Source organism: Medicago sativa, chromosome 2 (genome assembly GCF_051527215.1).
Source record: "Medicago sativa cultivar Bolivia chromosome 2, Bolivia_mono, whole genome shotgun sequence".
Taxonomy (NCBI): domain Eukaryota; kingdom Viridiplantae; phylum Streptophyta; class Magnoliopsida; order Fabales; family Fabaceae; genus Medicago; species Medicago sativa.
This window is the reverse complement of record NC_140750.1, coordinates 57,234,137-57,257,732: the sequence shown is the minus strand read 5'-3', so window position 1 is coordinate 57,257,732 and position 23,596 is coordinate 57,234,137. Positions and strand designations below refer to the sequence as shown.

The 23,596-nt window shown below is 32.6% G+C and overlaps 1 protein-coding gene across 3 annotated transcripts; it reads left to right on the top strand.

The window, feature by feature from the left end:
• The first annotated feature begins 11,075 nt into the window (after window positions 1–11,075).
• Window positions 11,076–23,072, top strand: LOC146949224 (coiled-coil protein (DUF572)). Of its 3 annotated transcripts, none has more exons than XM_085745322.1 (8): window positions 11,076–11,207; window positions 11,450–11,642; window positions 19,652–19,936; window positions 20,171–20,236; window positions 21,334–21,387; window positions 21,501–21,608; window positions 22,161–22,242; window positions 22,721–23,072. In XM_085745322.1, the coding sequence occupies exons 2-8, from the start codon at window positions 11,484–11,486 to the stop codon at window positions 22,909–22,911; spliced, it is 945 nt and encodes a 314-aa protein (XP_085601448.1). In that variant the 5' UTR covers window positions 11,076–11,207; window positions 11,450–11,483; the 3' UTR covers window positions 22,912–23,072. The 3 variants fall into 3 exon arrangements, with proteins under 3 accessions (XP_085601448.1, XP_085601447.1, XP_085601446.1); XM_085745321.1 differs by lacking the exon at window positions 11,450–11,642 and adding an exon at window positions 18,483–18,714 and having other exon boundaries at window positions 11,097–11,207; XM_085745320.1 differs by lacking the exons at window positions 11,076–11,207; window positions 11,450–11,642 and adding exons at window positions 18,116–18,225; window positions 18,483–18,714.
• The last annotated feature ends 524 nt before the right edge of the window (window positions 23,073–23,596 follow it).

Genomic DNA, 23,596 nt, shown 5'->3' with positions numbered 1-23,596 from the left:
TTATATCAATATCATGATACAAAGCCAAACCCAATCAACATAGATTGGCTATTAGGGCTTACTCCAACACTCACACAACAGTAATTATTATAAATCTTTATTTTGTACTAACTTTGTATTGAAGGAACATTTACTAGTATAAGAAGTTATCCCTAAATTGATCACTGGTGATATCAACGCAGTTCTTACCAATATTCCTTCACATCAAGAGATCAAAGAAGCTGTTTTTTCCCTGAATAAAGAGAGTGCCCCTGGTCCTGATGGTTTTGGTGTTTTTCTTTCAACATTATTGACATATTATCAAAGTAGATGTCATCAATGCAGTTTTGGAGTTTTTCATTAACAATTGGGTTTTGCCTGGTTTGAATTCAAATACTATATCTTTGATCCCTAAAACCCCAAATGCCTCAATTGATCAATATACACCTATATCTATGGCTAATTTCAAGTTTAAAATTATCTCAAAAATCATAGCTGGTAAGTTATCTCAATTGATGCCATCTATTGTTTCTAAGGAGAAAAAGGGATTCATACATGATAGAAACATAAGAGATTGCTTATGTATAGCCTCTGAAGCTGCTAAACTTCTTCACAATAAGTCTTATGGTGGTAACTTGATGCTGAAGATTGATATATCAAAGGCTTTTGGTACTCTAGAGTGTCCATTCCTTCTTCATGTCCTTCATGCTTTTGGTTTTAATGAGACTTTCTGTAATTGGATTAAGGTGATCCTGAATTCATCTTATTTATCAGTCAGTGTCAATGGCAAAGCTAAAGGATATTTCAATTGCACAAGGGGAGTTAGACAAGGAGATCCACTGTCTCCTTTGCTTTTCTGTCTTGCTAAAGATGTTTTAAGTAGAGGTATCTCAAAGCTTGTGATTGAGGGGAAACGGGAACAAATTAATGGCACCAGACAGGTTAAAGTTCCTTCACATTCCTTTTATTATGATGATTTAATGGTTTTTTGCAAAGGCAAGATGTATGGTCTTTCTTATCTTAAAAATCTATTCACTAGATATGCCCTAACATCTAGACAAATTGTTAGCACTGCTAAATCTTCCTTCTTTGCTGGTTCTATTTCTCATGATAGAAGAGATCAAATTGCTAAGTTTCTAAGATTTAACTTAGGTTTCTTCCCTTTCAATTATCTGGGAGTCCCTATTTTTAAAGGAAAACCTAAGGTTTCTCACTTGCAGCCAGTTGCAGATAAAATAAAAGCTAAATTATCAGCATGGAAAGGCTATCTCTTGTCAATCGTTGGAAGAGTTCAACTGGTTAGATCGGTCATTCAAAGTATGTTGATATATAGCATCTCTATCTATTCTTAGTCTATGTCCCTCATCAAAGAAGTGGAGAAGTATATGAGGAATTTCATCTAGAGTGGAGAAGTGGATAAAAGAAAACTTGTAACCGTGTCTTGGAAAAAGGTTTGTAAACCATTTTCACAGGGTGGTTTAAACTTGAGATCTATAAAAACCCTAAACATTTTTGCGAACTTGAACCTGCTTTGAAGAATGTTACATTCATATGATGATTGGGTAATTTTGTTGAAATCTAGAACTCTAAGGATGCACAAACCGATCCAACATCATATTTACTCGTCCTTATGAAGTAGCATTAAGGAAGAGGTAAATAGTCTTCACAATAATTCTATTTGGCTTCTTGGCACTGGAGATAACACTAACTTTTGGAATGATTGTTGGTGTGGTGCTCCTCTATCTTAAGCTCTGAATATTCCTCCTCATATAAGCTTTCTTCACATGTTTCTAAGGTCAGTGATTACATCATTGATAGTAAGTGGGCCATTCCTGAGGCTTTGGAGCAGATGTTTCCCACCTTTATAATTTTTAGTCAGCAGGAAACCATCCCTCTTAACCCTAAATAAAATCAACTGCTTTTGAACCACACTTCAAATGGGGACTTGGATCTTAAGCAAGCCTACACTTTCAAACTGCACCATTCAGAAGATTTACAATGGACAAAGTTAATTTGGAAGCCAGATATCCCTCCTTCTAAGTCTCTAATGGTTTGGAGACTCATGCTTAAGAAAATTCCGACTGATGATAATCTCATGCTTAGAGGTTGTCAATTTGCTTCATTTTGTAATTTGTGTCTTCAAAACAAAGAATCTTCTATGTATCTATTCTTTTCTTGTCCTTATGCTATCAAGTTGTGGTCTTGGCTAGCCTCATCCCTGAATATGGTTTTCCAATTCAACTCCATTGATGATATCTAGAAAATTTGTGAAAGATCTTTGTCTCCCCAATGTCAAATTGTGGTAACGACAGCTATTATCAATCTTCTCAACACAGTTTGGTTTGCTAGAAATGAAGCCAGGTTTAATAACAAGCTCATATCCTTCCATTCAACTATTTCTAGAATTATTGCTAGTACGTCCCTCTCAGGTAATAATACAAACAAAGCCTCTAATAATTCTGTTAGGGACCTAACTATTCTCAAAACTTATATAACTTCAATCCATCATCCTAGGGCTCCATCCATTACGTAAGTTCTTTGGCATCCTCCCCCTTCATTGGACCAAATGCAACACATATGGTGCTTCTTTAGGTAATCCAGGGACCTCTTCCTCTGGAGGCATCTTCAGAGATTTCAAAGGAAACTATAAAGGTTGCTACGCATAATTCCTTGGATTGACAACCTCCTATCAAGCTGAGTTTTGTGGTGTCATAAGGGCCATAGAGAAAACTTATGAGAAAAACTGGCATAACTTTTGGATTGAAACAGATTCTTCCCTAGTAGTTCATGCTTTCAAGAATTCAAGGCCCATTCCTTGGATGTTAAGAAACAAATGGTCAAATTTTATTTCCAGACTTTGTAGTATGAATTGTATAGTTACACATATCTTTAGAGAAGGAAACCAAGTTGTTGATTCTCTTGCAAACCATGGCTTAACCCTAGACACGTTTGTTTTTTGGTCTAGCATACCTTTGTTTCCAATGGAATCATATGTTAAAAACAAGAATGGTTTTCCAAACTTTAGGTTTTCTTCTCATTGAGGAAGTTTTGGTTTGGTCCCCTTCCTCCTTTTGTAGTTATTCTCTCTTGTTTCTTAATATATATTTTGGGGGGTTGCTAGCTTTTTTGCTGCACCCTTTTTTGGTTAAAAAAACCAAACAATGATGTGGTAGAAGGACTAAATCGAAAATGTTTACAAATTTAAAGGACTTATTTATGACAAAAATAACTTAAATGACCAAACTGTTACAAACCTCAAACTTAAAGGACTTATGCGTGACCAAAATAACATAAAGGACCTACATGTTACAAACTTCAAACTTAAAGGACCCCTGGTGTAATTTAGCCAAAATAAAATGACTCAACTAGGACTAAATATTTTTGGTATTTTATTTTAGGGAAAATTACACTAACCTCCCCTGAGGTTTATGTTAATGTATCCCACCTCCCCTCTATTTCTTCATTTAACAACAACACCCCTTCCTGTTAAATTCTCATCCACCTTCCGTTAAATTTACACATTTTCTCTTTTTAACATTGATTCATTGCTCTAACAAAACAAAAAAACACATATTAATAGCCAAGAAAATCATAGACGCATGGAAGAGGCTATTACAAGTCCAGGGATCACAATTTATTTTTTGTTGCAAATTTTCTATGTCTCGAACAAAATGATTTACTCTTGGTTTACCACAATTGGATGGATAATTCTATATAAAATCATGGGGCTTACATTTGATCTGTTAATAGGAAAAATAATCCACAAATAATTGGAATTAATTATTACAAATATATGTGTGAATTCCTTACTCATAAACTGCAACCCTATGCCTGTAAACCCTTTTTTTGTTTCAAGTTCATCCCACTGTGAAACTTTGTTTTCTAGAAATTGATTGAGGGTTTCTCTATATTTCAATTATTCAATCAATTCTACAAAATTTGTTTTAATCTGTAGTATCCAGAAGATCAAGATTGTCCTAACAGGGTTGCATAAAGAGAAGGGCCGCTGGAAATGCATTTACTGGCGCCAGAGACAGAGTGACCGGTAGAGTAGAAATTCAAATTGATTTGGGGCTAGAGTTCGGTCATAGAATCAAATGATCATGCAAACCAAAGCAAAAGATGTTTTTAGCTTTAACAGAGTAATCACGGTGTTAGGTTGTAAGGGGTGTATATATTTGTTTTAAGATACCTCGAGGGATATTAGTGTCGAGTTTAAAACTAGAGGGGGTGTTTGTGTCGTTTGAAAAGACCTCAGGGGAGGTCGTTGTAATTTCCCCTTTATTTTATTTTTTATTTTTTTGGTATTTTTGAAATTTTTGAAAACAAAAAAAAAATGCGGCAAAAAAAATGACTGAATAAATAAATGACAGGAAAATAAAGATAGAAATAAGTAATTTAAATTTCTTAGTCGAAAATATCAACAATCCCCCGATAACGGCGCCAAAAACATGATGGTCGAATTAAGCAAGTGTAACAAATCGTTTACCAACTAATAAAGTGATAAGTAGAGTGTCGTATCCACATGGATGTCGTTTCGTCCAAACAACTCGTGTTACTTATTTTGAGTTGACGATATACAATAAAAGAGATAAGGGTTAGAGATTGCAATTTTTATCTGTTTGCAACATAGCAAGTTACCTGTTTTTGGTATCATAAAAGTAAGCAGTGGTTAGGACTTTTTGAATCCTCTCTATTTATTTTGTTGGATATTAAATAACATTCATGTCGCGTTTACATCTTATGTAGACTATATAAGTGATTAGGCCATTGGGACGTTCTAACCTAGTCGGTTGTCAAGTTGTACCTGTTGATCGCACGGTGCTCCTTACATGTGGTGTTTATGCTATCTCGGTTGATCTAGGTTTATCCCTCCGATGGCTAACTACACTTGCTGATCGCACGGTGATCCTTACGTGCGGGGTCTTGCTAATTCAAAGGAAATTGAAACATAAACTTAAATCAGCGTTCCTAGGTTTCCAAAGGAAATGAAGACCAATGTTCATGAAGGTCTTCCCATCTATGAATCTTAGGACACTCAAAGAACACTCTCCTTCCCCCCTAAGTAGTTCTTAAAATGGACAACCCTATCAGCGTCTACCTTACCTAAAGGTCGAGGACAATGGTCTTACTAGGTTTATTCCCCTCGGTGCTTGTTTCCCTAATTACTAAACTAGTTACATCCTAGGTTCAATGAATTTTACTCAATATTAGTAATGTCACCTCCTAAGTACTTACTGCTAGGGTCAACTCTCTTTCGGTATCTTTCGTCTAGTTTACTAATCACTTACTTCCTAGACAGATAGTTACTAGTATAAGGACATAAATATAAAGATATAAGCATCCAGATAATAATAACAATGTTAAGCCCTGTCACAACCTAAATATCTAATCTAGGGTTACACCTCACCAAAATAAATTAATCCTAAATAAAACTTAATAGCGAACAGAAATTAAACTAAAATAAAATGACATTAAATTAAATAATTATCCAACAAAAGTAAACATAGGTTCATCTTAGAACCTTAACCTATAAATATCTAGTTACACATGAAAACTAAGACAGAAATACTAAAAGATAAAAACATACCGTAGAAAAGATATGAGAAGATATAACTCCTCCTTGGCTCCTATAATAGCCTTCCATTTGAACTGCTCCAGTTCTGAAAGAGAAATTGTGAACGAGGAACTCTGGTATTCATAGGAAAATTTTCCACCTAACTTGGGCTAAAATCATGAGCATCCAGAGGCAAAAAAGTGACTTTTTTTTGCACGTCACCATGCGCCTAGTGTTTGAGGGCCTGCGCCTAGAACATGTGCCTGAGATTTTCAGGCACCTTGCACCCACAAGCATGCACCAGGATCTTTAGTGCATTACTTCCCTTTTTTCCTGTATTCTTTACATGTTGAGGTGTTTTCTTCATAGTTTACGATGGCTTGGAACTTGGGAACAAAATTCCTCCCTTTGTAAAGTCTTCGCATGCCTCTTGAATCTTCATTCTTCATCTTCCCAATGCCCAATAATCTTCGGAGGTCTTGCTTTGCCTGATTTGCTTGATTTCTTCGTGAATATTCAAGAACCCCTTAAAATTTCTATGTTTTGGAAAGAATAGAATTACAGACTCAAAGATGTCATGAAATCATAGGCAATTGATCTAATACTCCTTTGGTTTGCTGGTAAAACCTACTAAAATAGACTGAAAAACATGCTAATAATAACGTTAGATGACCTGTCTTCAACTGCCCATGTGATTTATTAAATGTCAGAGCTACTGTCTAGTAAAATAGTTTGTCATTGAATTTGAGTCAGGCTAACGAAGCTGAAGTCTCTACTAAATAATGTAGACACAAGGAGACTCATTTGAAAATTTGTGAGAAAAATTATTTTTACTTAGTTTCGGGTGATTTTACATAGAAGTTCAAACGAAACAATTTTGGTGAATTGTTTGAAAAAAAAATTATTCTATAAATTACTTTGAGTTTTTCTAAGGTCTCTCACAAGAAATGAAGTATTCGAGAAACTGTTCTGTTTGAAATTTTTAAGATAATACATCCTTAAATTCTAGTGTCGTCAGAGTTGACACTCTGATTAGGTAAAATGTAGTCACTACGGGTTACCCACCATATTAGTGAGCTTAGAGATGATGTGAACTTAAAATCTCGATATTGATTAGGACTCGTCGAGCCATGACATAGAGAAGAGTTTTCTATTAGAGCCTCATGTAACCTTCGAGACCCACAATATTTATTTGAAAAGTGATATTGATATGATACATCCTTACAATATTTTCTTCAACCATGCTTGTAAGATTTCCATAAATGTCTGATGGAAATTTTTGTTAAAGATAGTGGAGTGCTCTCTTGTTTGTTTGTGAGAATTTTATCATAGGATTTGATGAGATTCTTCTTGTAAAGATAGTGGGGCGCTATCTTCTAATTGTTAGGAAGATTGTTAGAGATGCCTTGGGGTGAGGCTTGTTTTGTAACAAAGATTCTAACATAGTGAAATCCTTCACAGGGTATGAAGGAAGTGGACAACCTTTAGGTTAGAAGGGGAACCACTATAATTTTATTTATTTTTTTGTTCTTTTTCTCTTCCCTACTCCTTTTATTTTTCGAGCATTCGTTCATACTTCCATCATAAATTTCCAGAAAAATAAATAGAACCTAAACATCAAAAAAATAACTGAAAAAAAATCTTATAACCTAATTCAGCCACTCCTTAGGTTGCACTTTGAACTTACAAAACAAACGCTCCTAGATTTTTCATTTTAAAGTCATTTTTTTTATATAAAATGATTTTTTAAAGATCCTAAACAAACACTAATAATTAAAATTAAAAGTGATTTTAACATAAAATTATTTTAAAATTATTTTTTTAAAGATTTTATTTAAAATCAAAATCTATTTTTGTTTGATTACTGTAATAAAAATCATTTAAAAAAAATAAAATAATTTAGGTCTTTTTGTTTTAGCTTTAAAAATAGATTTTGTGTTAGAAAAATTTAAAGATTTTAGAAAAAATTTAAAGCTATTTCAATTTGTTTACTACCCAAAAAAATGATTATTTTTAACTAGTTCATATTTTTTTTTGTTTGGTGGTGTCTGAGGTTATGCATTGTCCTTAGCAGCTGAGCTCAGTCCATGGGGATTTAACTAGTTCTTTTCTGGTAGTGGCCGAGGTTTGAACCCCAGACTTTTGCATATTTTATGCATTGTCCCAACCAACTGATCTAAGCTCATGAATATGGTTCATGTGTTTTTTTTTTTGGTAGCTTATACGGTTCATGTGTTAACTCATTATATTTGAAAGAATTATATTATTCTTAACGTGAAACTAGCAACAGACCCGTGCTAAGCACGGGGCCCGTGCTACGCACGTGATGAGTGTTGAAGTGCAAGTTATGCGTCGAAGCACATTTGCAATGTTATATGCATTGAGAAATAAGAAACAAACTAACGATAAAATTGACGTTAATGATAAAAACATTGAAATAATTTGTATTAAATATTATAGCGTAGTAGAATAAAAATATGTCAAAATATTAAATATAGTAAAGATCTCATGTTTTTTATTATATCACAACCAACTAACCCGTGCTAAGCACGGGCCCGTGCTCCACACGGGCTAATTCGAAGCGGGGGGTGTGCATCAAAGCACATTGCAATGTTATATGAATTGAGAAGATAAGAAAAAACTAATGATAAAGTCGACGTTAATGATAAAATGGAAAATTATTTTGACTTCCCTTGAGATTTTCTTAAATAACACAGACACCCCTTCTAATTTTTGAAACGCATCAATCTCCCTTCATTTTATCCATTTCAATCACTTTGTAAATATACAATTTAATCAGTCATTTTGGTTGGTTTGTATCAGCTTTCTCTTTTCACAAATACGTTAAATGAAGTGTTTTTCTCGCAATGGATAAACAATAACAACATTTGTTTTTACCACCAAATAGAATCTAACATCGACAATTACAGAAGAGATCAAAAGAGAATATAGAAATGAGAAATGTTTTGGTGGATGGACATTGTGGTTGATCAATGAAAAGGAAATAATCTTCGATATATCCGTTTTATTACATTAGAGTTTAAAAATTAAACCACCTTGACCCAGGAACAATAAGTTGGGGAAAATTACCTATATGAAAAATGGAAAGAAAAATGGTCGAAAATTAAATGAGTTTCATACTTGTATGAAGAAGTTAATTGCTCATAATAAATGGAATTAACAAAGTTTAAACCATGTTATATAATAAGAGAAGTGCTTGTCAATTTGATAAAAAAAAAAAAGGGAGATTAGTATTTAGTTAAAAAATAGAGCGGATGTTTGTGTTATTTAAGAAGATCTTAAGGGAGGTGAGTGTAATTATATGTAAAAATATTTAAAATAGTAAAGATTTCATTATTGACAAAGATGTCGTTATGAGTCTTGTTCATAAATTGTAAAACTGTATTATTTACTGCGTTGACGGTCGATCCATTAATTGTTTTTCGCAGAGGTTCACTTTTCATATTTTATTGTAACCTGGTTTCGCGCCCGTATATGGGTTTGCTAGGTTGCACCCGTGATTAGTGAATTTTTGTTAAGATAGATTTGGGTCTATCCACTTGGTCTGATTTATTATGTTGTATCCCCATTTTGGGTTGTACCTGAGTCAGGTCCAATGCTCTCAGACTCTTTATCTATTTCTTTTTATTTAATATAATTTTTCTTTTGACTAAGTATTTTTAGAAAAAGAAGCAATCTTGAAAATGTCTAATTTTTTGAAAAATAGATATATGCTTTGTAATAAATATTTTGAAACTTTCTTGAAGATATGTTTTTTTTTTTTTAAGAATGAAGTTTTGTTATTTTGTGATTATCAATCGGAAATTATTGAATGTTTTTTTTAATTTCTTAATGAAAATATTTTTTCAATGTTTTGTTAGTATCGAAGTTAACTGTCTCAACCATATTTTGTTATTTTATTGATAAGTAAAATGTATTTATTAATGTTTTTTATTAAAATTTATATTTATGAATATTTTTTTAGTCTAAATATGTAAACAATTGTCATTTTTTCATTGGAGTACCTACAAAAGAAAAACTCATAGGAATGTAGTTCTATTGCATCCTAAAAACTATAAAATCATAGGAAGTTAGTTATGTTGCATCGAATAGACTCATTGTCAGATAAAATCACATGAACATCATAAAAAAAATGGTATAATCACAAAACTTATTTTTAATAAATGTAAATTGAATATATGTTTCGCGTTTAATAAAATAAAAATATATTTTGATATTGAATAAAAAGTTATATATATTTTGATATTCAATCATTTAGAGATTATTTTCGAAAAAGTAGAATCAGTTTTGTGTTTGTTTATCATAATAACAATCACTTCTTTAAAAAAAAATTGTTTGGATACAACTATATAAAATGAATTTTGTGTTACAAAATTATCTTCTTGTTTAAAGTTTTTTTTTTTTAGAAAACCCCGTAGGGCTTATTTGTTATGAATTAAAATAAAAATAATATTGACATTCAATAATTTAGTGATTTTTTTAAATTTTAATAAAAATATCATAATCTATTTTGTGTTTGTTTATAGTTATATAAAATCATTTTTAAAAAATAATATACTGTAGTTTGTTTAGATACATCAATATAAGTCCTCGTGAACTTAGCTTGTAGGGACAATGCATAATATATGCAAGGTATGAGGTTCAAACCCCGACCACCACCAAAAAAAGATATATCAATATAAAAGAAACTTTTTGTTGCAAAATCACAAAATATAAAAGAAACTTTTTGTTGCAAAATCACATCAATCTTTTGAAATTTATGTTCTCTCTCAGCTAAATAGGTTCTTTTGTTACAAAAGACACAAAAAGATAAATATAAGTTGAGATGTCAAAATATTAAGATGTGGCAAAATTGTGTTTTTACTGATCATTAACTTTCATAATTAGAGACAGATAATAGATTGTATTTGTTTTTTTTAACTCTTTAGATATTTAAAAGTTGAATTATATGAAAATTTGTTTTGACTGGGATTAAGTTTGTTTGTTGATTATGTTAGTGTGTTTTATTGAGTGAATTTGTTTTAATTTGTTTTCAAAAGAGAAAAAATAGGGGGAAGTTGAAACAAAAGACACAAAAGGATATAATTTTGATGACTTGTCATAAGATTAAGAAGGGGTAAGATTGTATTGTTGGTAGACATTAAGTATCATGATTAGAGAATAGAAAATAGAAGATTGTAATTTTTTTTAACTCTTTAGATATTTAAAAGTTGAATTATAGGAAAATTTGTTTTGGTTGGGATTAAGATTAAGTTTGTTTTTTCTTTAAAAAAGATTTAGTTAGTGTGTTTTATCGAGTGAGTTTGTATTAATTTGTGTTTTAGAGAGAAAAAATAGGGGAAAGTTGAAGCAAAAGACACAAAAGGTTATAATTTTGATGACGTGTAAAAAAATTAAGAAGGGGTAAGATTGTATTTTTGGTAGATAATAAGTTTTATAATTAGAGAAAGAGAATAGATTTGTAGCAAAATTTAGTTTTCAATTCTTCTATAATAATTAAAATATAATTTTCGCATACATTAAAATATTTTCCTCCAAGTCTCGAACCCAATCACGGGGTTTCTCTTCTTCTTCCAACTCCCACGACTCTCTACTCCTCCGTTTAATCGCCGCCACCGCTTTCCACGCTTCCGTTAAACTCCTTCCTCAGGTTTCCTCTCTCTCTCTCTCGAATTCCTCTTCCTTAACCTAATTGAAACCATTCGATGAACCAATTTACGATTTCGCTGATTTTCTTAGGGCAAACTCTTATGCCCTAATAAAATCGTTATTAACAACGCCTTTCTTAATTTGTTTCTAATTAATTACCCATTCACCTCTTTTAATTACTGTGTATTAATCTTAATCTTTATTAACAACGCCTTTGATTAATTTGTTTGTGAATTTGTGAAGGAATTTGAATTTGAAGTAGAAGAAGAAAGGAAAGATGGTTGAAAGGAAGGTTTTGAACAAGTATTACTTGCGGGAGAATCAGCAAATCAAGGTTCGGATGATGCTTCCGATGAGCATTCGATGCAATACTTGCGGGAACTACATTTATAAAGGGACCAAGTTCAACTCCAGAAAAGAAGATGTTATCGGCGAGGTATAATTATTTTCTCAGCATATTTTGAACATGTTCAATTTTAGATTTTTTGTGTTTTAGGGAAGCATGTTAAAGTTTGTGTGTGGTTTGATTTTGGATTCCAATTATACGGCATTTGAACTTGGTGTTTGTTTGGTTTGGTAGTCATAGAATTGATTTTAATCCAAAGTGGGTTGAATGTGAAGTTATTTATGTTTGGATATAGTCATGTAAAAGTAAATTGAACAATGAACTTGAGTGTAAATATCGCTTTTGATTTCAAAAGCTACACATCCTAGATTCAAGTCTGAATCAATTTTAGAGGCAAAATCAGGGTTTAGGATAGAGTAATGTAAAAGTAAATTGGGCAATGAACTAGAGTGTAAAAATCACTTTTGGCGTCAAAAGCTACAAATCCTAGATTCAAGTTTGAATCAATTTTAGAGGCAAAATCAATTTCAATCAACATCACTCAAACATGTTTAAATTGGTTTTAACGGATTCAAATCACTTTTGACTCTCTCTACTGTGAAACCTGACATGTGTGTTTGGTTCTGCGGTGGCGAAAATTGATTTTGAAAGAATTAATTTTGTAGAATTGATTTTTGTTAAAAATGAGTTTCCAGTAAATTGATTTATGTTTGGATAACTTCAAAGTAAAAGTGATTCATGTCAAAAATGTTGTTTGGATAATTTAAATTAAAATTGATTTTGGATGTGTAAATTACTAAAAAGGGCTTAATACAATTTCCATGTACTGCCATATGCTTGTGAAACATTATATCAAACACCTCCAAGGCAAGAAAATTTCCTTCAACGAAAAAACACTAAAAATTGGACCGAAAACCCGTAACCTCAATTCTGGACTTAGTAGCTAGAAACATCAAAGAATTTCATCGGGCAATATGTTAAACATAGACCGAAATGGTAGGAGCTTTGATTGTAGTTTTTTTTTTTTTGTCTAAACTCTTCCCTCCTTCAACAAATTGTCAAAAATCTAACCACATCCTGAGGCAAAGATGTTGTTAGTTGAATTTTATAGTAACAACTTGAATTCCTGAGGCGATTGTAGTTTCCCCTCATTTAACCAGATTCAACGAAATCAATAGCAATACAAACAGTTATCTTTAGCAGTTTCCTAGAGTAGATCCAAGACATAATCAAGGCCTTCATTCTCTCTCGTTGAAGTTTTGAAAGTGGTAGGAGACTTTCATAATAAGGGCAGTGAAGGAATAAAAAGAATTTGGAAAAGGCAAACTGACAAAAAATAGTGAATTGATTTGGGGCTGAATGTAGAAGCTAGGATTTCTGGCTTCTTGTAGAATTGATTCTAGAAGGCAGAATCAATTATTGGAGAGGAAACCAAACATGCCAGTAAAAGAGAAAAATCATGTTTAAGGGTCTAAATGTGAGTTTGGGATGCGCAAACGGGTAACCAAACAGAAGTGCTATGTTTAAACTATTTGTTTGTCTCATTATTTACTGCTCTAGATTACCAATGAAGTATTACTTGATTACTTTTTTCAATTATCATATTCTTATTTACTGCAACTCAACTCACCTAACTACTCCATTACTTAACAAGGGTGCTTAAGTAAATGTAAAGAAGCTAATTTTTCCGTAGAAATTAGTACATTCTATATTTTCGTAAGTGTGCATAATGGATGGGGTATGATTTTCTTTTTCTGTATTTCTTGTTGCTTTGTGTGTGATTTGGTTTTGATTATGATATTGAGTTTGAGTTAATCTTGTTTGATATTTTTTGTGCAGACATATATGGGAATTCAAATTTTCAGATTCTATTTCAAATGCACCCAGTGTTCGGCTGAACTTACCATGAAGACTGATCCGCAGAATTCAGATTATGTTGTTGAGTCTGGTGCTACAAAGTTCACTGTTTAGGGTTGTCAGCCGTATAAGAAAATACACTTCTGCACTTAAAGTTACATATAGGTTCTTATTTTCTCAGAGGTATTTGGAACAATGACGGTTATTAGGGTTCCTAAATTGTCCTAAATATATCATCGTCCGTTGAATCTTAGAATGACATCAACATATTCTCCCTCGCTGTTGTTCTACAAATGGGCAGTCCTATCTCGTCTACCTTACCACATATGAAAGAAGAACAAAATTACCAAACTGATTTAAATCTCGGGTTATATTGTTTTTGCCAAGTCGTATTTGTTATCTTAGTTACTTCCTGATTCGGGCAGGTTTGCACCAATATTAGGTATGTCACCTTTCGAAGTACGGTTATCTCAGGGAGATTCGCCGCGAGAAGCAAAGACTTACGCAATAGTAAAATTAATTAAGATTCCCAAAATAACTGAATAAAGAACTTAAATTTAAATATTCAACAAACAAAACAAAGGTTCATCTTAGAACTCTAACCTAAAAAAATTTAGTTACTCATGGTAACTAAAGACAAATTACAAAAGAAATAAAACATACCCTAGAGACTTGGAGTGAGTGAGTGAGGAGAAAGACTCCTAGCCTTATCTTAAACTGATTCGTTCTGAACGAACAACTATGAATGATAAGAGTGGTATTTATAGGGAGAATTTTTACCTGAAGTTGCGCTACAAAACCAGGCTTTTTCTACTTAAAACTCCAAAAAAAAAAAAGCAGATCTAGTTCGCTCCCAACACACTCTGGGCGCTTTCCTGGGCGCACAAGGCAAAATTTCATGTGCCTCAAGTGTGCCAGCACACTTGGGGCGCATGGCAAACACTTGGGGCGCCTGACGGCACACATGGGGCGCTTCAGTGCAATTTTCATATAAGATGTCTTTGGAAAAGAATTTTTTCCTTCGTAATGTTTTTTTGAGGCCTTTTGAATCTTCATTCATGATCTTCCCAAGATCTTCACAAGTCTTCATGATGTTTTTCTTTGCCGATTTGCATGATTTTTTTCTTGAATTACATCAAAACACCATATAATTGCTATGTTTCGAAAAAAGTAAAATTACATGACTCAAATAGAAAATATTACAAAATTCTCCGAAAACCATAGGCAATTGTTTTCATACTCCTAAATTTTGGGTTAAAACTAAAAGAAGTTGACTGAAAAAGATGCTAAGTAAGAATAACGTAATATGATCTGTCATCAATTACCACATTAATGTAATCGATTACCACATGCTGAAAGTCAATTTTCTGAAATAGTGTGATTTCAAACACGATACTTTTGATTGTGGAGCCTCTTTTCGGGGCTTCTTTGCTTCATGGACATTTTCTAAAGACTGTATAAATATGTTTCAGATGAATACAACATGAACCAATTTTCATATTAAAATTTTCTAAGATCAAATATCACTTTCGCACTTAAACTTTCAAATTCCATTGTGTGAAACCTTGATTATAATTTCATATCCAAAAAGGTTTGTGAGCATTAAGTTATATTCATTTGAAAAATGATATTAATATGATACAACCATACAATATTTTCTTCAACCATGCTTGTAAGATTTTCATCAATGTTTGATGGAAATTCTTGTTAAAGATTCTGGAGTGCTATCTTGTTTGTTTGTGAGAGTTTCATCATATGATTCTATGAATATTCTTCTTGCAAAGATAGTGGGGTGCTATCTTGTAATTGTTAGGAATATTGTTAGAGAGGCCTTGCGGCGAGACTTGCTTTATAACAAAGATTCTAACATAGTGAAATCCTTCACGGGGTATGGAGGAAGTGGACTACCTTTTATAACTAATGATTAAAATAAAAGTGATTTTAACATAAAATAATTTAGAGATTATTTTTTAGAGATTTTAAGCAAAAATTAGAATATATTTTTGTGCTTGATTACCGTAATAATTTTTTTTTAAAAAAATAATAATAATAATTTAGGTCTGTTTGTTGGGAGCCCTTAATATGGACCTCAATTTAAAAGGACTATAGGTGAACCTTACTAAATTACTGGTTGTACAGGGTACCAATTTTGTGGGACCGATTTCCATCTTGTGTAGAAATTTTGTACTCTTTCTCTAATGTGTAAAACTCTTTCATTTCAAACCCACCCTCAAACTTAAGCAGCTGTATATAAATTAGTTAGAGTTATCTAGTCTAGTTACCTAAATGGCTGTGCAAATCACAACAAATAGATCTGAATTTCTGGACATTTTAAAAACTATAGGCAATGTTTTTCCCTCGTTTCAAAGAATAATCTTATGTTTTCTCCATTATTAACAATAGTTGTTCCCTAGAAAAGATATCTAACAAGAAAATCACAAATTAGTTGGTTGATTACATGCCCAATAGATCTCTTTCCTGATAAAAATAAACCTCGTATTTGTGCTAGTACTAACTGCAATGGTAGGTTTGAAGTTGAGATTTTCAAAAGGGGAAAAAAATTAAAGCTTTAATTTTCATTTCGATGGTGCAAGAATTGTAAATGGAAACGAGGAAACACTATAAACAAGCCGAAACTAAGAAAATAAAGATAGGGATGTTCATGGGTTCGTTACTTTCTCAGTCATCAATAGAAACCATGAACCATTTCAATTGATGAACAAAAAAGTTGTCAGCAAAAAATCTGATGCAGAACTTTCCGTTGCATACAAAAAGTGAAAGTGAATATTGATTAAAAAGACTTTTTAAATATGATGACCGGTTGTAGCAGGTCGTACAAGAAGGTTCATTGGTGGACCTTTTTTTGGGGGGTCCATATTAGGGAGCACCTTATTTGTTTTAGCTTTATGAAAATTGTTGTTCTGACTTTGAAACCTTTCTAATAACACATGGAAATTTCAAAAAAGCCCTCATCGGTAGTTAACTACCGTTGTGAGATCTGTCAGATATCGCTGAGATGCCTAAGGAGATGTTGGCTACTGTGTTGATAGACCACGTTGCGTGGTTCTACCCTGATTGGAGACAAAGGTGTCAGAGACCATGACATCATGAGCCTGGCTACATAGCTTGGTATGCCAAAGTCCCTCACCCTCGTATTCTCCCACCTGATGAAGGATCTCCTCCCAGGTCGGCGAACGTGGAACAAATTATATAGGAGGAGCATGCCAGAGAGATGCCCGACACACTGATGATCATCATGGATGTGGTGCAAATAGTTAATAATATTGTGGCCATGAGCGGCGAGATGACTAAAGAGGAGATTGTTCAAGAGGTGATTCGGATTGGCAGTACTAGTCGCCCTTCCCTTACATATCAGATTGCCAGGCAGAGGCATCGTAGGCAGCAGGGTTGATTATCATTAGGCTCTTTTTTTTTTGTACATTTTGACTCGGGTGTTGTAGTATTATGACATTTTCGTACCTTGTAGCATTATCGTATTTCTATGACATTTACGCACCTTTTAAATTATTTCTTGCGTTTTATTTTTATCATGTTAATATTATTATTACTTTTTATATGTTTTAGAATTGATGAATTTGAAATTGGATGAAAATTGGAGAAAAATGTGGTCAAAATAGTATGTATAAAAGGGAAGGAGAAGGAGAAAGTTGCTGGAATTTGAACCAGAAACGCAGCAGCAGTTAACTGCCGCTGGTTGTAGCGGCAGTTAACTACCGTTGGACTCAGCGGCAGTTAATTGCTGCCGGTCAGGAGAACGGTAGTTAACTGCTGTTGAGGGCAAATTGATATTTTACTTGTGTTTTTAGGAACTTTCTTATGTCAGAAAAGCAATTTTCTAGCTTTATAAATAGATTTTGGGCTCGTTTATGGATTAAAATAAAAGTTATTTTGACATAAAATAATTTATAGATTTTACAAAAAATCAGAATCTATTTTGCGCTTGTTTACACCGTGATAAAAAACATTTAAAAAAATATATTTAGTTTGTTTGGATATAAATGTATAAAAGAGATTTTTTTGTTACAAAATTAGTTCAATCGTTTGATCCATATTTTCTATCTTCTCTAAAAAAAAATATTTTTTAAAAACTGTCATTTGAAGTTGTTTTTTGATTCTGATTTTTTTTAAAAGTTGTAACAAACAGATGCAATACTCTTAAAAGTGATTTTTTTTTAAAGTTGTAACAAACAGATGAAATAATCTTAAAAGTGATGATTTTTTTTTTAAAAAAAATGATTTTTTTTAAAAAATCTATAATAAACCGGCTCTTAGTTCAATCTTTTGACTCTTATTTTCTCTCTCCTATAAAAAAAATCTTTTTTATTTTTTTTTTTATGAGAAACTTCTCTTAACATCTTCTCTTTTAAAGTTGTTTTTAGATTTTTTTTTTAAATTTTGATTTTTTTTAAAAGTCAAAAATTTTTAAAATTTTTATAACAATATTCTTAAAAATGATGCAATATTTTTAAAATGTCATAATAATATTCTTATAACAATATTTTTTTTAAAAAAAGTCATAATAAACGGATGCAATATTCTTAAAAAAATATTATTAAAAAAATATTTTTATAACAAACAGACTCAAAGTTTTTAGTTCTCAAAAATTATATTATTGTTAAGGGGAGATTTGTTGCAAAAGTTCTTTTATAATTATAATTTTCGCATATATTAAAATCTTTTCCTCCAATCACCGGGGTTTCTATTTCTTCTTCCAACTCCCACGACTCTCTACTATTCCGTTCAATCGCCGCCACCGCCAACCGTAATCCTCGCTTTCCACGCACTCCTTCCTCAGGTTTCCCCTCTCTCTCTCTCTCTCTCTCTCATTCGTATTCCTCTTCCTTAACCTAATTGAAACCATTCGATGAACCAATTTACGATTTCGCTGATTTTCTTAGGGCAAACTGTTATGCCCTAACGAAATCTTTATTAACAACACCTTTGATTAATTTGTTTCTAATTAATTACCCATTCACCTCTTTTAATTACTGTGTATTAATCTTAATCTTTATTAACATTGCGTTTGATTAATTTGTTTGTGAATTTGTGAAGGAATTTGAATTTGAAGTAGAAGAAGAAAGGAAAGATGGGTGAAAGGAAGGTTTTGAACAAGTATTACCCACCGGATTTCGATCCGGCTAAGCTTCCTCGAGTAAGAAGGCCGAAGAATCTGCAAATCAAGGTTCGGATGATGCTTCCGATGAGCATTCGATGCAATACTTGCGGGAATTACATTTATAAAGGGACCAAGTTCAATTCCAGAAAAGAAGATGTTATTGGCGAGGTATAATTATTGTCTCAGAATATTTTGAACATGTTCAATTTTAGATTTTTTGTGTTTAGTATATGTAATTCAGTGTTATTTGATATTGGTTTTAGGGAAGCATGATAAAGTTTGTGTGTGGTTTGTTTTTGTATTCCAATTATACTTCATGTCTTCAACCTCCTCGTATTAAGTGTGTGTTTGGTTATGTAGTCATAAAAATTGATTTTGATTGGATTGATTTTTGTAGAATTGATTTTAATCCAAAGTGGGTTGAATGTGAAGTTATTTATGTTTGGATATAGTCATGTAAAAGTAAATTGAACAATGAACTTGAGTGTAAATATCGCCTTTGATTTCAAAAGCTACACATCATAGATTCAAGTCTGAATCAATTTAAGAGGCAAAATCAGGGTTTAGGGTTTAGGATAGTCATGTAAAAATAAATTGGGCAATGAACTTGAGTGTAAATATCACTTTTGGCGTCAAAAGCTACAAATCTTAGATTCAAGTTTGAATCAATTTTAGAGGCAAAATCAATTTCAATCAACATCACTCAAACATGTCTAAATTGGTTTTAACTTATTCAAATTACTTTTGACTCTCTCTACTGTGAAACCTGACATGCACTAAGTGCTATGTTTAAACTATTTGTTTGTCTCATTATTTGCTGCTCTAGATTACCAATGAAGTATTACTTGATTACTTTTTTCAATTATCATGTTCTTATTTATTGCAACCCAACTCATAACTACTCCTTTGGCTATCACTTAACAAGGGTGCTTAAGTAAATGTAAATGAAGCTTATTTTTCCGTAGAAATTAGTACATTCTATGTTTTCGTAAGTTTGCATAATGGATGGAGTATGATTTTCTGAGTTTCTTGCTGCTTTGTGTGTGATTTGGTTTTGATTATGATATTGAGTTGGAGTTGATCTTGTTTGATATTTTTTGTGCAGACATATCTGGGAATTCAAATTTTCAGATTCTATTTCAAATGCACCCGGTGCTCGGCTGAACTTACCATGAAGACTGATCCGCAGAATTCAGATTATGTTGTTGAGTCTGGTGCTACCAGAAATTTTGAACCTTGGCGCGCAGAGGATGAGGAAACGGATGAAATGAAAAAGAAGAGGGAAGCTGAAGAAATGGGCGATGCAATGAAGTCGTTAGAGAATAGAACCCTGGATTCCAAAAGAGAGATGGACATCCTTGCTGCACTGGATGAGATGAAGTCAATGAAGGTATGCTCATTGTTGTATCTGTAATGCATCTTGCAACATGCTTGATTAGATAGCTGTGCATAAATGTTTTTCTATGAATCTTTATATTATAATTTTAGAATATAGTGCATGCTGCCTAAAATATATGACATGCTTTTTCTCTTATCATCTATTGGTATTATAGTTAACTCTGTTCATATATCTGAAGTCTGTGCATTGTACTAATATCTGATGAGAATCTCTTTTGTTTTCCAGTCTAGGCATGCAACTGTTAGTGTCGATGAAATGCTTGCAGCATTGCAACGTACGGCAGCAGACAAGGTACGATAAAGCTTGCTATATAATAGTATTTTCGCTGTATGAGAAGATTCCTGTTCGAAGGAAAGGATTGTTACGCGTTACTAAAGAGGCATAAATATAAATATCAGTTGAATCTTTTGAAATATGTTTGACATCTAGTTTATTTGTAACTATGAAGCATGTTCAAACACATGGACACTAGATGACTAGACTCAACTCATGACACGGCGATCATGATTATCTCCTCTTACCTACTCACATTTTTTTTTCTCGAATGGAAAATAGTATGTTAATTGTGATGTTTAATATTTCTTCCATTACCAGAATTTGAACCCTGGACCTTTAACTCCTTAAATCCCCAAGCTCAACCAAGTGAGCTACCCATCCTCCCACCCCCACCCCCACTCACTTGATATGCCTGAATGTAAATATGAGTGGGGAAAATGATGAACAGGAGAGTATCAAAATCTTCTAACTATAGCTGGAGAGTTTCTTTTAACATTTGGTATAATCTTGTAATGCAATGTTGGCATTCAAAACTTAAATTGGAGATTAGAGAGAGAGAGAGGGAGAGAGAGCGCTGAGAGGACATAGAAGAGAAAGAGCACTTCTGTGGTGCTTAACTGAATCAATAACAGAGAGCAAACATGAAAAGCCTCTTTCCAACTTCCAAGGGTGTCCCTCTTGTATTTTCTCCATCATAACAGAGCCCTTGCTCTGTTTTCAATATTAACAAATCTCAAAACCTCTCTTCTACCCTTTCATAGAGTCCTACTATTTATACTATATATCCTTTGTTAAACAACTTTTAACTGTCCTACCACTCCACTTTAACAATTATAACTAACTACTCTTTGGGTCCTTCGAGCTTCTGTAAGAGAAAACTTGGCCCTTGTCGGGAACTTAAGGTTGCAAACTCTAACTTATGCCTTTTAATTGATAAACCTGAACTATAGCAGTTTAAGACAACCACCATAAAAATTGCTCTTCAAATTGTTCAGTTTTGGGCTATGACATAAATCGCGCATGTAATTCTATTTCTATGGCATTCTTTATTTCTTACTTTTCCATTCCCCTCTTGATATTTTGAGTAAAGCTCTGTTATTTTATGTTCATAGGAGAAAAGAATTGAAGAAGAAGATGAAGCACTGATAAAATCAATTTTCTCGAATGTGAGTATTTCTGTCCTATACTTCCAGTTACCCTTTTTATTTTAACTACTTCCAATGTCAGATTATTCTCTTGAAATTAATCTATATGGTTTGTTTTGTACTATCTTAAACAGAAGTCAGAAGTTCCTATCAGCAGAATTCGTGATGAAGATATCGAAGACGAGGATGAATTGTTTCAGTTTTCAAATGGACATGGTGAAACATCCAATGATAATCCAAAGGTAGCAAAATGTCAAGTAGTAATTGTCTAATAGATTTTCTTTACTGTCTTGCCATCCTAATAAATTATTGCGGTATAATTGTTCAGAACCTCGCTTCTAATAATTTTCATACCACCCTGTCATTCTCAACTGTTGAAATCCAGGAACTTAAATCTTCAGGCATTGTTATTTCATTTGAACCAAGTCTGATCTAACATTTTCAGTCAACTATCCCGGAAGTGCTTTCTTGACTTTCTTTTTCTGAACCAGAGATATTGTTCTCTGCAAATTTGATTTCACTATTTGTTCAGAACTTTTGAATGACATGCTTTACTACATTTGAAAGATGTTTATATTTTGTTTTAGTTATATTAACTGCACTCTTGAAACTTGAAGTAGGGTATAAAATTTTTGTGCACATAAAGATTATTAGACATTTTAACAAATATGTAGTTAAAGTTCTATTGGAATTACAAAAATTAGCATTTATTACAAAGATGCCTAATTTCTCATTTCCATAGGATGTTGAAATCATATAATAACTGTTTAATCTTTGTTTATATCTTCCTGCAGAGGCAAAAAATTTCCGAAGATCTTCCTCGAAAAGCAACTGACACCCTGACAAAAGCCAGTTTGGATGATTCTGACAAACAAGGTATATGCCATTTCTTGACATGTTTTTAAGCAAAGTAATTAGATACATCAAACTTTAATAATGCATTATTATGCACACAGTAATTAGTCATATCATCACTGCCAAGTGTATTTTATGCTGTAAATGAAGTAACATTGAGGAGAGGCTGCAAATCAATTTGAGAGACTGTCTTCAGCTGTATAGCATATCTATTGTTCATCTTCAATATCTCACATTTGAGTCGCATGCTTATGATGAAGTATTAATCAAAAAAATTTATCCACATTAACCATCTGTTTGACTTGCCATTGACCCTTGTCTGACGGATTTTTTTTTTTTTTTTTTGGGGTGGGGGGCCTCTCCCACCATTCACATCTGCATTGTTTCAATTTTAATTGGACTGTACTAGAATAGTCTAATATTTTTGGGTGGATGGGGTTTTTATGATACCATAATAATATGGGAATTTAACACGTTATGCCATCTGTTATTTATGCAGAAAAATTGACCAGCGGTCGTCGAAAGTCTAATCCCTTGGTGACGATTGCTGTTATTAAGAAACCAGGGATCTCTAATGTTAGAAGTGCTGAAGAAGACAAACAAAAGAAAAAAGAGGAAGTTAATAAAACAAATACTACTGGGGGACTACTATCTCTGTGTCAAAACTATGGAAGTAGTGATGAGGAATAGTTGTCACAAACATTTGAGATGACTATATTCTACAGTTGCTTCCAATGGATTGTATATTGTGATTCAGAACATAGATTCTCAGCTTTCAAGTTTTTGCAAATTTCATGCTGTCATATTGTTCAAGATTAATGGAGAAAAGGAAGAAAAGGAATTTGACTCAATTTTTGTTATCACTTTTCGTTTTTCTATAGTTTGGTTACTCCTGTCTTGCTCTTCAACCTCTATTGAATTTTGTTGGAAATTTTATTGTGATGTTATCACTCGAGATTCAAACCGTAGATCTCAGTGTTCAAAAGTCTGAATTAAATCGAGTAGCATCAATAGTGTGTCTTAGGAGTGTGCTCTTGTTTAGGTCTCACGTTTGAATCCTTAGGATGCCAAAAATTTATCACTCAGTCTCAGTTTACTCACCTTTAATACTTATTCTTGTATTGTATGTGATCATTGTTAAATGAACTCAAGGGGCCAAGCCCCAAGAACAAGAAAACTACAAGGTGTACAAAAGGGGTTGTACAGGTTTACACATGTTAAGAAATTTAAAATAATAAGTTTGAATAATTATTGTTTTTCAATAAATAAAAAATGTTACTTTTAGTTGTTTTAACAAGTACAATATTATATGTTAGACAAACCCTTTTCTAAAAAAACAAAAACATTAGAAATAAAAGGTGCATGTAATAATCAC

Bases quoted from the DNA above. Each gene is read 5' to 3' on its own strand.
- LOC146949224 (XM_085745321.1), top strand. From the start codon at position 18,517: ATGGGTGAAAGGAAGGTTTTGAACAAGTATTACCCACCGGATTTCGAT. The intron at 18,715-19,651 runs GTATAATTATTG...TTTTTTGTGCAG, and splicing joins AAGAAGATGTTATTGGCGAG to ACATATCTGGGAATTCAAAT. The intron at 22,243-22,720 runs GTATATGCCATT...TTATTTATGCAG, and splicing joins GGATGATTCTGACAAACAAG to AAAAATTGACCAGCGGTCGT.